This window comes from Coenobita brevimanus, chromosome 52 (genome assembly GCF_032717465.1).
Source record: "Coenobita brevimanus isolate Jiangsu-jjx chromosome 52, ASM3271746v2, whole genome shotgun sequence".
In the NCBI taxonomy this organism is placed as follows: domain Eukaryota; kingdom Metazoa; phylum Arthropoda; class Malacostraca; order Decapoda; family Coenobitidae; genus Coenobita; species Coenobita brevimanus.
Window position 1 is genome coordinate 8,517,586 of NC_137005.1, and position 14,069 is coordinate 8,531,654.

Consider the following 14,069-nt stretch of genomic DNA (forward strand, 5'->3'; position numbering starts at 1 on the left):
ATGTAAATCAACAGGGTGCTTAGGTGGGCTGGGCAGGGTATGAGAGGACTGCTGGATAGTTGCAACGAAAGGCAGGATGATGATAGGAATGGGGTGTATTGCAGAGACAGGTGGGCGGGAATCACTTCTTGCCATTCCACTGAGTCCCGTTTCAGTAGAAAGTTATTTTAATCTGTATCATTAACATTATTTGCCATTAAGCTGAATGTTTAGCTACTCAGTCTCGCCGCACACACACACACACACACACACACACACACACACACACACACACACACACACACAGCGGAAAATATCACTTGGGTTCCAGTCTGTCGTATACAATAGTTTCAGAACTTTAATTATTAACAACCGTACATCCAGTGAATATGGGCGATGCAAACTGAGAAGCATTAGTAGTGTGAAAGTTTAAACACAACTTTCTCCAAGAACTTGAACAAAAAATGTAGGCACTCTTTGCTGTCACGTACTTTGTGTTCTAAGCAGGTACAAAAGTAATGCAACACCTCTGTTCCTCTAACACCAAATAAATATTTTATTAATGCTAACCTGTCTTAGCTTAAGGGTTAAATCTGCAGCCAGCATGAGCACCTTTAGGTTAGTATACATAGTAGGTGTCCAAGGGCAGTCGAGGTGCAAGTGGTAGCGGAGGCAGAAGCAGTACTTTAGAAAAAGGCCGTGGACACAGTGATGGACATAGAGCGTGAGGTGTCCCGTGGCCATAGTGGTGGACATAACGTCAGTGGCCACAGTGGTGAAAATAACCTCAGTTGCCCCATTTGAAGGTTAGTCCAAGCTCAGCGGTGTGTTTCTGGATCCACTGGTCCATCTTCTGGTTCAGTTCTGGCGACAGGTGATTCTTCCAGTCACCTGACACCCCTGTGGGAATAGGGCACCAGTGTTTGCTTTCAGTGACCTGTACTGATTCACCCATATTTCCTAAGCATTCCATTTTACCAAGCTTACATAATACGGTTCCCAGGGATTTAAAACTCTCAACGTCCTCATGCACCTCACATCCCTCCCCCCTATCTATGCCGTACTCTACGTCATCTTGCTTCCTCTTCCTACCCTATATCAGAATTTACTGTATCCTGCTTCTTCCTTTCAAATACCAGTGTCTGTGTGTTTATTTACTTGTTTGTTTTGGGCACGACAAATTTTCATGATATACAGAGATTCATACACCACCTTCGCAAAGCACTATCTTTCTGTATTTAAAAACTAAAAGTATCATGAGTATGCAGACCTTTTAATAGTTATATTGTATTCCATGATATTCCTACGCTGTTCACACACATTTTTTCCGTGCTCATCATCCACTCACTTCCTGATTTCTTTTATTATATGTGTTGCATCATTTACCATTTCCAATTCCTCAATCTTTACACGTTCTTGATACATTTTAGCCATATCCCTCTATGCCTTTTATTCACATTACATCCAGGTCTTTATTTGAACTGTGCATTGCCTTTCTTTTTAATGCTGTCATACCCAATTCTGCTTCATTTGTTTCTGGTACATCCTTCTCCACATCATTCAACATTCTCACTGTAACCTTATCCTCATGTACTATACTGTGGTTCCATTCTCATAGGCTCTCGTCGCGTAAGGAGACTCCCTATCACCTCTTCCTTAACGATTTATTTTCCCTTCTACCCTTTAATATTCCCTGTTTTGCTTATTATGTCATTTTTAATATCGACATAGATTGCATGAATAACACACAAGAATGTAGTAATAGGGAAGAATCAGAATTAAACCGGTACGGAAAAGGTGTCATTAAGTTTCCTGATTGCACGGGAATACCGCCTATAATCTGATATATTTGTCTCACCCTGATCTTATAACATTCAGCAGTTTTGCCCTTCTATATGCTCTTTAATCTTGCTTTTCCATTAGTGACCTCTGCTTTCTCTCATGGACTGTACTTTCATTTGTTTTTAATTTTAACCTCAGCTAATACCGCAACGTTGTCTGGAAGTTTTGATAACCATCTTATTGATGTTGCATCTATAACTCATCTTCTAAGCCTTTAATCCACCATTACATAATCAATGACTGCTTTTATTTATTTTCATCTCCAATCTGCCAGGATCAGAACTCACCTTTTCTGATGTATCCCCCGGATTTCTCGAGAACCTCTTTGTTAAAAGATTCCTTATACAGAGGTTCGCCCCGTGATTTCATTGAGGGGAAAGCTGCTTGTTTGGCTACCTGAGGGGAAAAAAGATTTAAGATGTTTCAAGACCCGTATTTCATGTCATAAAACATAAGACTCATCATATTATTTCCCGGGTTTAGATGAGGTGAGAACGTTTGGAACAAGGAGTTTTGTTTGTTGTGAGGATATAAGTCAGAGGAAAAATGAGGCCAAAGTTGTCTCCAGTCCCTCTCCCCACCTCGTGAAAAATAATTCAAATTAGTGCGGTCAGCCAGACTGGATTTTTCTCTACTGGTTACCTGCTTCACTATTTACTGCTTGATAAATACAGCTTCTAGTTTGTTTGTTCGAGTGCCAGTACCCATCCATACTATGTACAGTAAGCAACAATAATTGTGTCGTGAAATTTGGTGAAAACATAAGCTAATGGGCTAAGCGTCTGGTACATTCCGACGTCTGTCATACGGACGGTCCATAATGTTTCACGAGTTACATTTAATTTTCGGACAAAACCGCGACACGACTACTGTTGCTTACTGAACATCCTAGGGACTGTCGTATTCTGTACTGGTGTCATGGTTTATGCCGAGGTATTTTACTGACAGGTCAGTGGGTAGGTAAAAACACACCTTGTGAGGTGGAGGTCTTTACCAGTAACATCGTTTTGCTCTGAGTAATTTGACGAAGCTCAGTAGAGTGAAACGATATTGCTCAGTTAAAAACACCTCACGAGGTGTGTTTTACCTGTTCTGTCGGGTTTACCTGTTCTGTGAGCATTATCTGCCATATAATCGTTGCATGTCAGTGACACTTATAGCAGATTAATTAAAAGACTTTTTAACACAATTCAGACCCCATAAACTGTTCACTGTCCCAGCCTAAAATAATCGCTTTACCTCTTATTCAATTCCCCAGACCATATGAATCTGTCAGGGGTTTTGTTTTTTGAAAATCACTATATCTCTTATATATATATATATATATATATATATATATATATATATATATATATATATATATATATATATATATATATCCATCCATCCAATCCTACGTTGCCCCATGAGGAGCGTAGGAGCCCGGGGCTAGGCAGTTGGTCCTGACATTTAAGATGAGAGTGACCAACCTCACTCATCCCTGAGTGGCATTACGTGAGCATTAAACCCCAATCATCCCTTGGATATAAACCTTCACCGGCTCAATCCGATTGGAGCACAATAATTACCCGCTAAACCACCAGGCGCCAAAATTTGGTTATATGGTTACCACCCAGCGTAGTAAATGGTTTCCTGGTGTACAGGAAACTATTTGGCTTGTCACTCAGTGTAGAGTCACCCACAGGCAGAAGGAAGGGGAAAGAATGAAGGAATGAAAGACAAAAGAGGGAGTGTAAAGTCACCCGCAGGCAGAAAGACGAGGAAACAATGAAGGAAAGACAGAAGAAGATGGAAGGAAAGAAGGATGGAGGAGAGGACAGTATATATATATATATATATATATATATATATATATATATATATATATAGAGAGAGAGAGAGAGAGAGAGAGAGAGAGAGAGAGAGAGAGAGAGAGATATCATCTCACCAGCCGTTTGTGTGTCCACTGCAGGACCGGCCTATCCCGACCGAAGTGGGGACGACACAGCAATTGTATCTCTACCAAAGTGGCTTAGGTTGTCTAGTAGAGGTTTTATGAAAGGTCAGAAGTGCTTGTAAGTGTAATTGTAGTGTTGGAGTGACTTTGGATGTGTGTGTAGTCTGTGAACCATGTGTAATCGGCCCACGCAAGCCGACTGGGTGCAAGCATACTTTATAGTATGCGACACTGGTTCAACCACAGCACCCCTTGTGTCCGCCAATGCAGTACGTGGAAAGAAGAACGCTCCCAAAGGTTATTTCTCCGGCGGGGCGCGAACCCTACATATATATATATATATATATATATATATATATATATATATATATATATATATATATATATATATATATATATATATATATATTAATCTGTCTTGATAATCTAGTCACCAGCAAGCTTATTGTATGCTGTAATAAAGTACATGCATTGAGTGAGTGGTTTTGACAAAACTCCATACTGGCTTACATTCTCCAGCTGCTTCTGAGTCAAGTTGGTTCCCAAGAACTTGTTAATCTTGTGAAGTTCCGCCATGATGTCAGCTTGTAGGTCCTCATAGAAGACAATGAGCAGGTATGGATGATCTCGCCGTCGCCATGCATCTGCCAGGTGGGGCCAGTAGGGTCCAACTACCACTGTTGGCAACACAATCATTGCATTAACACTGAGCATGGCTGCTTGTACAGCAGATGTATTTGAGCCAGAAAATTTTGAATCATATGTGAAATCTGACATTTGTACAGTATAAACCCTGTTGGAATACTGATAGTGTTGGACAGAACCAGAAACCCCAGGCTTGGAGTCTCTTTAAACTTTTTTATACCATGACCAGTGGGGAGGAGTTGGGGTTGTACTAGTCTTTTGGAATTGTGGCCTTAGGCTCATCTGAACTTGAAGGCGGTGGACTACACGCTGAAGATGCCTTCCTGTACTACATCATTCTTCAATCCAGGTACAGGGAGGAAGTTCAGGGTCATTTATATAACTGCCAGTTACATCGATTCTGCCACGAAGGTGTACCTCTCATGCACCTGTAATTGTTTCTGCATCTGCCAAGGAAACCACCCTGACCACTAACTCACAATGACAGACCTGAGCCAGGAACATCTCGTGGGCTCTGCATGCCTCCATTATGCTTTTTCAGCTAGGGTGGCATCCTTGGTAGATGGCAAAACTGTACAGTAGCATGGGGGGTTGTGGCTGTCTGCGCCCTAACGGCAATGTCTGTACACACTGCACCGCACACCAGACAGAAACGTAATCAATTTGTCTAAATCATTATTGATGGTAATTTTTTATGTCTTGCATATATATTGGATAAAAACACACTAGAAAATAATAAATACAAAGATACTTGCAATTTTCATTTATAAATTCTTCAACAAAGTTCTCGAAGGTGCCTTGATAGCTGAACATTTTGAGAGAACGCCAGAAGTGATAATACGACACAACAGTGTCCTTTGGGTTCCTGGCCACATACACAACCTGCAACAACCAAATTATCACCATTATAACCAAAGTTCTTTTTATTGAACTTCAGTATACAGTTAGCCCCGAATATTCGCGTGGAATACGTTATAATATCCCTCGCGAATGGCTAATATTCATGTATAATGCGTGTAAAAAGAGTAATATTATTCCCTAAGATGGGTCCAGCAGTCCGACATTCCTCGATCCCAAGGCTTCTGTTAGTGGCTACACATAACTCGTTTCCTCATTTCATTAGTCATTTTAACCTAACCATACCCTCAGCTAGTTAACAAGAAACTAACTACCTAAGACCTGTTTAGGTATTGTTATTAATTCAAAGTGAGAGTGAGATGCGTAGATCGAAAACAATGTTGTTGCAGAGGCATGCGGTCTGTCACTGAGCCCAGACTTTTTCGGCACTTTCATAAATACATCATAAATAAATAGTAAATTAAGCATTATGTGGGTTAGATATGCACACACATGGAGCATGGAGTGATGGTGCATCGGTAGATTGTCAACAAAGTCAGCTGAGTACCTGCCATCAGACGCAAGGCAGCAGTGAAAGATTTGTTTATTCGTGTATTTCCACTTGAAAGAAGTTATTTAATACAAGATTATTTTCCGCTCAAAACTTACTACTAGATGTTGAATGTGAATAATTTAGTACCTTTTTGTTTATTTATTTATTTATTTTTACCAGGTCATCTCAATTTTATTATTATTTTTTTTTTTTACAGAGCCTGGGGGAAAAAACATCTTATTAATAATTCATATGCAACATCCACCAGTAAGTTGTGATGGTAAATTATTTTGCGTTAAATCATTTAAAGTGGAAATACACGAATTACAAAATGATCACAACCGCCTTGTGTTCGCTAGCAGGCAATCAACTGACTTTGTTTATAATCTACCAGTGTGCTTGGCGTGGTGCAGTCAATCCAAACTGTGTGTGTGTGTGTGTGTCTATCCAAGGCCGTCTTGATTTAAGACGGCCTTGGTCTAGCCCACAGAGTGCGCAGTTTGCTATATCTTTATAAAGAATATGTAAAAAATGTTATCGTTCAGTGATAGCTTGATATCTCCACGGCCACACTTCAAGGCTACTTCTGCATTTTTTAATATCTTGTATTTTCCTTACTTTCTATATGTGCATTTTTCGTCGTTTCTCCTTTTTTTCCCAAACTGATTCCCGAATAAGACAGGGACGCTTTGTTTTTTGTTTTGTTTTTTTGTTTTTTTCTGTGGAAGTTCAGCCTTGCTCTAGATACTGATGTTACATTACAATTAATTTCTGTTAATCTATTCGTACAATTAAAATTGCCCATAAAACTGAATTACAGAGCATGGATTAGTGTACCCAGTAATCTATGCAGTATTGTATAAGGTATGTAAGGAAATAATTCTTAGTCAGCAGTCGAGGCCACTTGTCAGATTTCCTCACTTGGTGTTGTATCATGCTGTCAGGGTGACGAGGCTTTTTATCAGGTTTATGCTTGTGTCCAGGAGGTGGCTGAAGGGGTAGTGTTAACAAGTCCCTTCGGTGGGACGAGGGATGGGATATTGCTAATGGGCACCTTAATATGTAATGTGGGAAAGGAGTGACGAGGCCAGTTTTAATAGGTATCTTAATGCAGTCAAGTGTGTAAGATGGGAGGAGGGTGATAGGATAGCGTTAATAGGTACCTCAATATGTGATGTGAGACGAAGGTGATGGGGTTAATGGGTACCTTATGTGTGCTCTGTGTGGGAAGAGGGTCTTGAGGTAGTGTTAATGGGTACCTTAGTGGTGTCGAGGAAGTTAGGTGGGAAGAGGGTGATTGGATAGTGTGACTTGATGACGCAGGGTCCTTGCATGACCTCCGCTATCTGCAGCAACACCCCGTCCTCATGGTTCCGGCCTGGGCATAGCTTGTCCAGCTTGTTGGTAAACAGCTCCGGCCTCATGTCGGGTATGGCCTTCCCATCATGCAGCATATCCTGACTGTACCGCGGCAAAATGAAAAATGTAATGTTAATCATCTAATCCTAATATGACACAGTCTACAAAAATCCAGCTGTCTTAGCCCAGTTTTCTGCGATAAAGGGAGATCTATAACACAAACCTATATTTTTCTTCCACATATAAATCAAGGGAAAAAAGATCCCACCTCTCTTGTGTTATCGGATAAATTCAGATTTTTCTAAACCATCAGCCTTTGCATACACAGAGACAGTGCTCAAGTAACGCTGTAGTCTGGACATTTAGGAGTTTCTTCCAGGCCGTTTAGGATTGTACAAGCATATGTTTTATTACTTACAGACACAAGAATCGTGTCATATTCTGCAGTCTGCCACCCACTGTATCACGAACCTACGAAATCAAGGTTTCCCCAGGGTTCCTATATTGCCATCTAGAAAAATATAGTAAAAAATAACACATACCTGTTGTCGGTCAGCCAGTCTATTAAAGTGACATGTGACAGATTTTATAGGCCTGTTGTGAAACAGTAGTGGATAATATTGACAAAACGCTTCAAATAAGCTCTTACTTGCAATGAACTGCATAGGAGTCTCGATTTTCATATTTTTTGCGACTTTTACATATATTTTCCAAGCCTCAGAGTGAACGGGAGCACTGTTAACTGACGCATCAACTTATTTTATCAGCTCTAATTCTGCGTGGAAGGGATCAATTTTCCGTTCAAGTGGAATCATTATATATATATATTTATTATGCCACAGAAGGTGTATTCGTGCAAGCGAAACCTGCACAATGCAAGGGGCGATTATACTGTACGTGTGACCTGTACATAAGAGTAAAAGTGATCAGAAACTCATTTATACCTAATATCCGGAGATCGAAGCAGGAGCGTTTCATTGGCGTCTGGGTTGTCGAGGTTTGGGTTGTGGAGCATCGTCCAGAGGATTTCCTGCGTCCACGTACCAGTCTTGGGATGGGTCACCACCACCACATCATCAGGACGGAACTGGAACAGCAGTTGCCACGCAGTGCATTTTCAACATAAAGTACTGGTATATATTCCACTGTAGTGAGCAAGAATGACTCTGTCCACTTATCCAGTGTACACTACATGCCAGTTTGGGCAAGCATAATTTAATGTACCCATAGATTTTTGTAAAAGTTGATGCTAGCCATTCTTCACATTGTCCAAAATAGATGATTGAGTTCTTTTAGAGCTTTTATTTTGTGCTGTATATTTTACCTCCGCCGACGAAAATGAGAGGAGGTGATGTATTTACCCCTGTTTGTCTGTGTGTTCACACGATATCTCAAAAAGTTGTTGATGGATTTCAATGATATTTTGTGATTTAATGGTTCAGGAGCCAAAGAAGGGTTGATTAAGTTTTGGTGATGTGACTCAGGGTCTTGGTTGAAGACATTTATTGTTCTTTTTTTCTTTTCTTGTCCACAAGATATCTCAAAAAGCTGAGGATGGATTTCAATGAAATTTGTGATTATGTGAGTCCTCGTCCGAGTTTATTATATTTTGGTGGTGGTCAGAGCTCGTGTTGCAGTTCAGGATTTTTTTTTTCACATCTCAAAATCTTATTAATAAATTTTAATGAAATTTTGTGGATAAATTGGTCATGGGCCAAGAAAAAGTTGATTAAACTTTGGTGGGAATCTGAGTTGTCTGGTACTGGTATTGGCGGGGGTATGCACACTGTGATGGCTGTCTACTTGTTTTATATTTGTACATTTGCTGTGTTTTAGTACTAAACTATTATAAACAAGTCCTTCCTTTATCAGCTCTCAATGTTACATGGAAGCTCTGTGTATTTCAGCACTTGGAATAACAGGAATTATATGTTCAGTAGAGAAAACGAAGAGTCTTTTCATTCATAAATTTTATACATGCAAAATGATTCCAGTTCCATGGATGCTGAAATGTAAATGAATATAAGTTGACTGATGTGCAGCTACCAGCAGTGAGGGACTTTGTTCATATGAGCATAGGAAATTCCAGATTATGTCTTCCTTACAAGGATAACTCTGCTTCTGGCTGGTAAAGAGTCCCTTGTGTTGTTCTGAAGGTATACGGATAATATACCAAGCGATAACAAATTGTACTGTAGTTAATGTACAAAGTATACTATAAGAGAAGTAGTCTTAGACAGCTTTCTTAGCCCGTGAAAATACTGTCTCTAGGAAGTTAAGTCACCTTAAAATGTTGCAATTTGTCAAGGAAGAAGGTTGCCGTGGAGGGGTAGAGCCATCCCTCTGGCATGATGCGCACCATTCCTTTGTTGAAGAGCTGTCTTGTCTCCGGCTTCTCTGCCATCCACTCCTCACTCATGGGCACCACCTCATGTCCAGAAGCCAGCTGCTTGCTCATCCTGCCTCAGACACCTGCCTTCCCATAGACAGTTAATTGTGGTCAGTATTTTCCCAGCCCACACTAGCTATACTTCATTCATTTTAACTTGGCCTAAAATTGCCATCTTTCCATTTTGAATGTTGAGTTTCAATAGAGATTAACACTACAATATGATGCTGGGCACGAAGCACAAAATAAAAGGAAAAGAGCTCCGTTGGGCCACTCAGCACTTATCCACATTGATCCCGTCTGTAAATCACACACTGCTTTGCAGGAAGTGCTTTGAAGGTCGAGTTCCCAAATGAGGATCATTTCTGAACAGCTACCACCACCACCACCATAGCCACAACAACCACCATCATCATCACAGCTACCATCACCACCACCACAGCCACAACCACCCCCATCATCATCACAGCTACCACCACCACCACCACAGCCACAACCACCACCATCATCATCACAGCTACCACCACCACAGCCATAACCACCACCATCATCATCACAGCTACCACTACCACCACCACAGCCACAACCACCACCATCATTATCACAGGTACCACCACCACCACAACAGCCACAACCACCACCATCATTATCACAGCTACCACCACCACCACAACAGCCACAACCACCACCATCATCATCACAGCTACCACCACCACCATCACAGCCACAACCACCACCATCATCATCACAGCTACCACCACCACCATCACAGCCACAACCACCACCATCATCATCACAGCTACCACCACCACCATCACAGCCACAACCACCACCATCATCATCACAGCTACCACCACCACCATCACAGCCACAACCACCACCATCATCATCACAGCTACCATTGAACCACTGTCACTACCACAGCTACCACCACCACCACCACAATCACAGCTACCACCAGTCACAGCTCCCACCACCACTATCACAGCACCACACCACAGTTACAATCACCACCATCATCAGAGCAACCACCACAACCATAATCATCAAAGCCATCACCATCATCACCACCACATTCACCACAGCTACCACCACCACTACTAATTATCACAGCTAACACCACCACCATAACAGCAACCCATACCATCATCATCACATCTACCACCACCACCACAGTTACCGCTACCACCACCATCATCATCACAGGTATCACCACCACCAAAGCTGCCACCATTTTCTGCCCCCCCCCAAAAAAAAAAAAAAAAAAAAAAATCTTTTGTTCGTAGCATCAGTGAAGTAACTGACATCGGACTGTAGATGTACAACCCTCTCTCTCTCTCTCTCTCTCTCTCTCTCAAAAGAAGAAGAAGAAGAAGAAGAAGACGAAGCATGAAACAATGAAGCTTCACGGAAATGCCCTGCCATCTGTTCAACATGTGTGTAATGTAACACCAGTGGGGACAATTACTGGGGGCCAAAACACCCCCTCAGACTGAATCAATCGACATGAAATTGAAGCTGGCCCATCAGGGACCCAATTCCATCCATCTTGTCAAGTTTCATCAAAATCCGTCTCCCAGTTTTGGTTGTGTCCTCCTCTCCCCCCCATGCACACACACACACACACACACACACACACACACACACACACACACACACACACACACACGCCCGGGATTATAGTATATTAGATGCAAAGCCGTAGCATTATCCGTATCTGCCACTGGGCTTTGGGAATTAAGCTGTAAAAGGACGAGAATCAGGACCAAAATTAAATGAATGAGCTGTTGAATCACTGTAGTTCAGATCACACTAAAATAAACACAGGATAATTTTTTTTTCCCAGACGGTAAACAAATACTAACCATGACAATTCCAGACCTTGATCCTTCTATTCATTAAGAGTAGGGGAAATTTTTAACACACTACTCAATACTGCATTGTGTTCTTTCTCATTTTTTCATGCCAGTTTCCTCTGGTGTGTATGGTGAGTGGGGGACCTCGTTCTTTACTTTACGTCTCTTATCTAACTACAGTAGCTTAGTCACACTTGTAGGAGCTGCCTAGCGTGGGTCAACTGGCCTACTGCAGTTGTCCTCTCTTTTATGTTCTTTATGCAGCAGTTGACGTCGGTACCGGTAGTTACTTTACACTCTAAAAACAACTTTAAAACTAAATAATTTTTAGTCAGGTTCAAACTACACATAATGAAACTGGAATTCCAGAAGTATAGATAAAACAACACGGTAAATCGAATACCTGTTTCATAATACCCCTTTTGGGCAGGGGAGAGCAGACGGATGGGTGATTATGGACTTTTTAGAAATTATAAAATGAAACACCGATGATAGTCTTTTATTTATTGACGATTCGCCTCACGATTTCTCCAGAATACTCGTACTTCTGCAGAGTACATATAGTACAGTAGCACCTCCACCCCACCGCCCACACACCTTCACCTCGCCTATTTCCGTCTCCTTAGCAGCACCTCCACGCCACCCTCCCCCCACACCACCTTGCCTCACCTCTCCGTCTCCGGAACAACACCTCCACGCAACCCCCCCACACCACGTTACCTCACCTCTCCGTCTCCGTAGCAACACCTCCACGCCGCCCTCCCACACCACCTTGCCTCACCTCTCCGTCTCCGGAACAACACCTCCACGCAACCCCCCCACACCACCTCACCTCACGTCTCCATCTCCATAGCAGCACCTCCATGCCACCCCCACCTCTTGTATGTAGTTGTAAGCCAGTCGTGTGTCTGAATAATTTCTTTCTTTACCCTCTCGCTTTCAACGATGGCATGTCTGGCTTTGATTTGCAGGGGAGACACGGATTATTGCCTTCAACTGTACGCGTTATGTGTACGGTATACACATCATAAACATTATATACACGCCATGCACACCATACAATGCCCTCTGTGTACACCATAAACGTTATACACACGCCATGCATACCATACCACACACTCTCTACACAACATAAACTATATATATAAAATATGCACACCATACCACACACGCCATACACATCATATCCACCCCATTAGATGATAACTGTCACGAAGAAGTGCTATGGGAACGACCTAGATCAGCAGCAGCATTTTTTTTTTTCTGCCATAGAGCTACGTGAAATAAGCATCAAAGGGACGAAAATCTGTGCCAGGTAAAGATGAATCAACTATAGCAAGTAAAAAAAAAAAGGAGGGGGGTCCAAAACTGGCATTACAAGACAAGTATTATGATAGGAAAGAGGGAGAGCGTTGCATCAGAACAGCGGGTGAGAATGTGTGTGTGCGTGTGTGTGTGTGTGTGTGTGTGTGTGTGTGTGTGTGTGTGTGTGTGTGTGTGTAACTCTAAAACAACTTACAAATGACGTCTCCGAACACCCTGAATGTTAGTCCGCCTCCTACTCAACCTAGAAGTAGACTGAGCTGACCTTGGAGGCTTGAGTCATCTCATAGTACTTATGTAGCTGCTGAGTAACCGAATAGTACTTTTACGCATTCTTTCTATATCTTTCTCGGGGTTTTTTATATGCTCTCACCTACGGGTATCACGTAAACACCCTCGCATAGTTCCCTTCCCATTCCCCACGACACCCCTAATCTGCAACAATCCTTCCTTAACCCTCAACATGTCTCTCTTCTTCCCCACCTTTCTCACCCCTTCGCTTCTTCACTGGTTCCTTTCTAAACTCTCCCCCTCCTCATATCTCCCCTTCTCCCCCAACATCACTCTCTCCTTAACACTTCTCTCCCTCTCCACCCCTCCCTTCCTCTCCCCTCCTTACCAGTCCCATCCTTTGACGAGGCTTTTCTAGCATTCCTCCCTTTTCTCCACTTCTGCCCCCCCCCCCCATCACTCCCAGCTACCTCCCTGCATTCGCCATCTCCCCTCTCCTGGCTCTTATCCTCCCCTATGCTGTTCACCTTTTTCCTCTACTCTTACCTCTCTCCCCGTTTCCACACCTTCCCTCACCATCCCCTTTTTATCCCGCCTCCCCCCACCTTTCTCCTCCCCTCCCAAGCCCTCTCCACCTCTCTCCTGCCCTCCCGAGCCCTCTCCACCTCTTTCCTACCCTCCCAAGCCCTCCCCACCACTCTCCTCCCCTCCCGACCCCTCCCCGCCCCTCTTCCCGTCCTGGCAAAGAGGGGAGGTAGCGTTTCCTATATTGAGGCCACAGCAATCTGCCCCTCGACATTCCCTTATGGCTTTTACGTTTATAGCGCTTGTTAGCTGCGGCAGGCCTGAATTACTGGGTAGTCTGCCGAGTGGTACGGGGCGGTGAGAGAGAGAGAGAGAGAGAGAGAGAGAGAGAGAGATGGGGGGGGGCATGGACAAAAAGGCACTAGGGAGGGATGCTCTGAGAAAGGAAGGATATGTTTAAGAGGAAGTGTGTTGAAAAAGATAACTCGATCTGATGTGAGAGGTGTAAGACTGAGAGGAAGACCACGAATAGGATGGATGGACAGTGTGAAGAGAGCGCTGGATGCGAGAGGGATGTCCGTTGAGCAAGGAAGA

At 42.8% G+C, this 14,069-nt stretch overlaps 1 protein-coding gene across 1 annotated transcript; it reads right to left on the reverse strand.

The window, feature by feature from the left end:
• Positions 1-766: 766 nt before the first annotated feature.
• On the reverse strand, positions 767-9,609 carry LOC145400445 (sulfotransferase 1C4-like). The gene is made up of 7 exons (XM_080272958.1): positions 9,436-9,609; positions 8,096-8,238; positions 7,052-7,253; positions 5,158-5,284; positions 4,268-4,434; positions 2,109-2,217; positions 767-879 (listed from the first exon to the last, which is right to left on the reverse strand). The coding sequence occupies exons 1-7, from the start codon at positions 9,607-9,609 to the stop codon at positions 767-769; spliced, it is 1,035 nt and encodes a 344-aa protein (XP_080129084.1).
• Positions 9,610-14,069: the final 4,460 nt, after the last annotated feature.

Bases quoted from the DNA above. Each gene is read 5' to 3' on its own strand.
- LOC145400445 (XM_080272958.1), bottom strand. From the start codon at position 9,609: ATGAGCAAGCAGCTGGCTTCTGGACATGAGGTGGTGCCCATGAGTGAG. The intron at 8,239-9,435 runs GTGACTTAACTT...CTGCTGTTCCAG, and splicing joins ACAAATTGCAACATTTTAAG to TTCCGTCCTGATGATGTGGT. The intron at 880-2,108 runs GTGAGTTCTGAT...CTATTCCCACAG, and splicing joins CGGGGGATACATCAGAAAAG to GGGTGTCAGGTGACTGGAAG.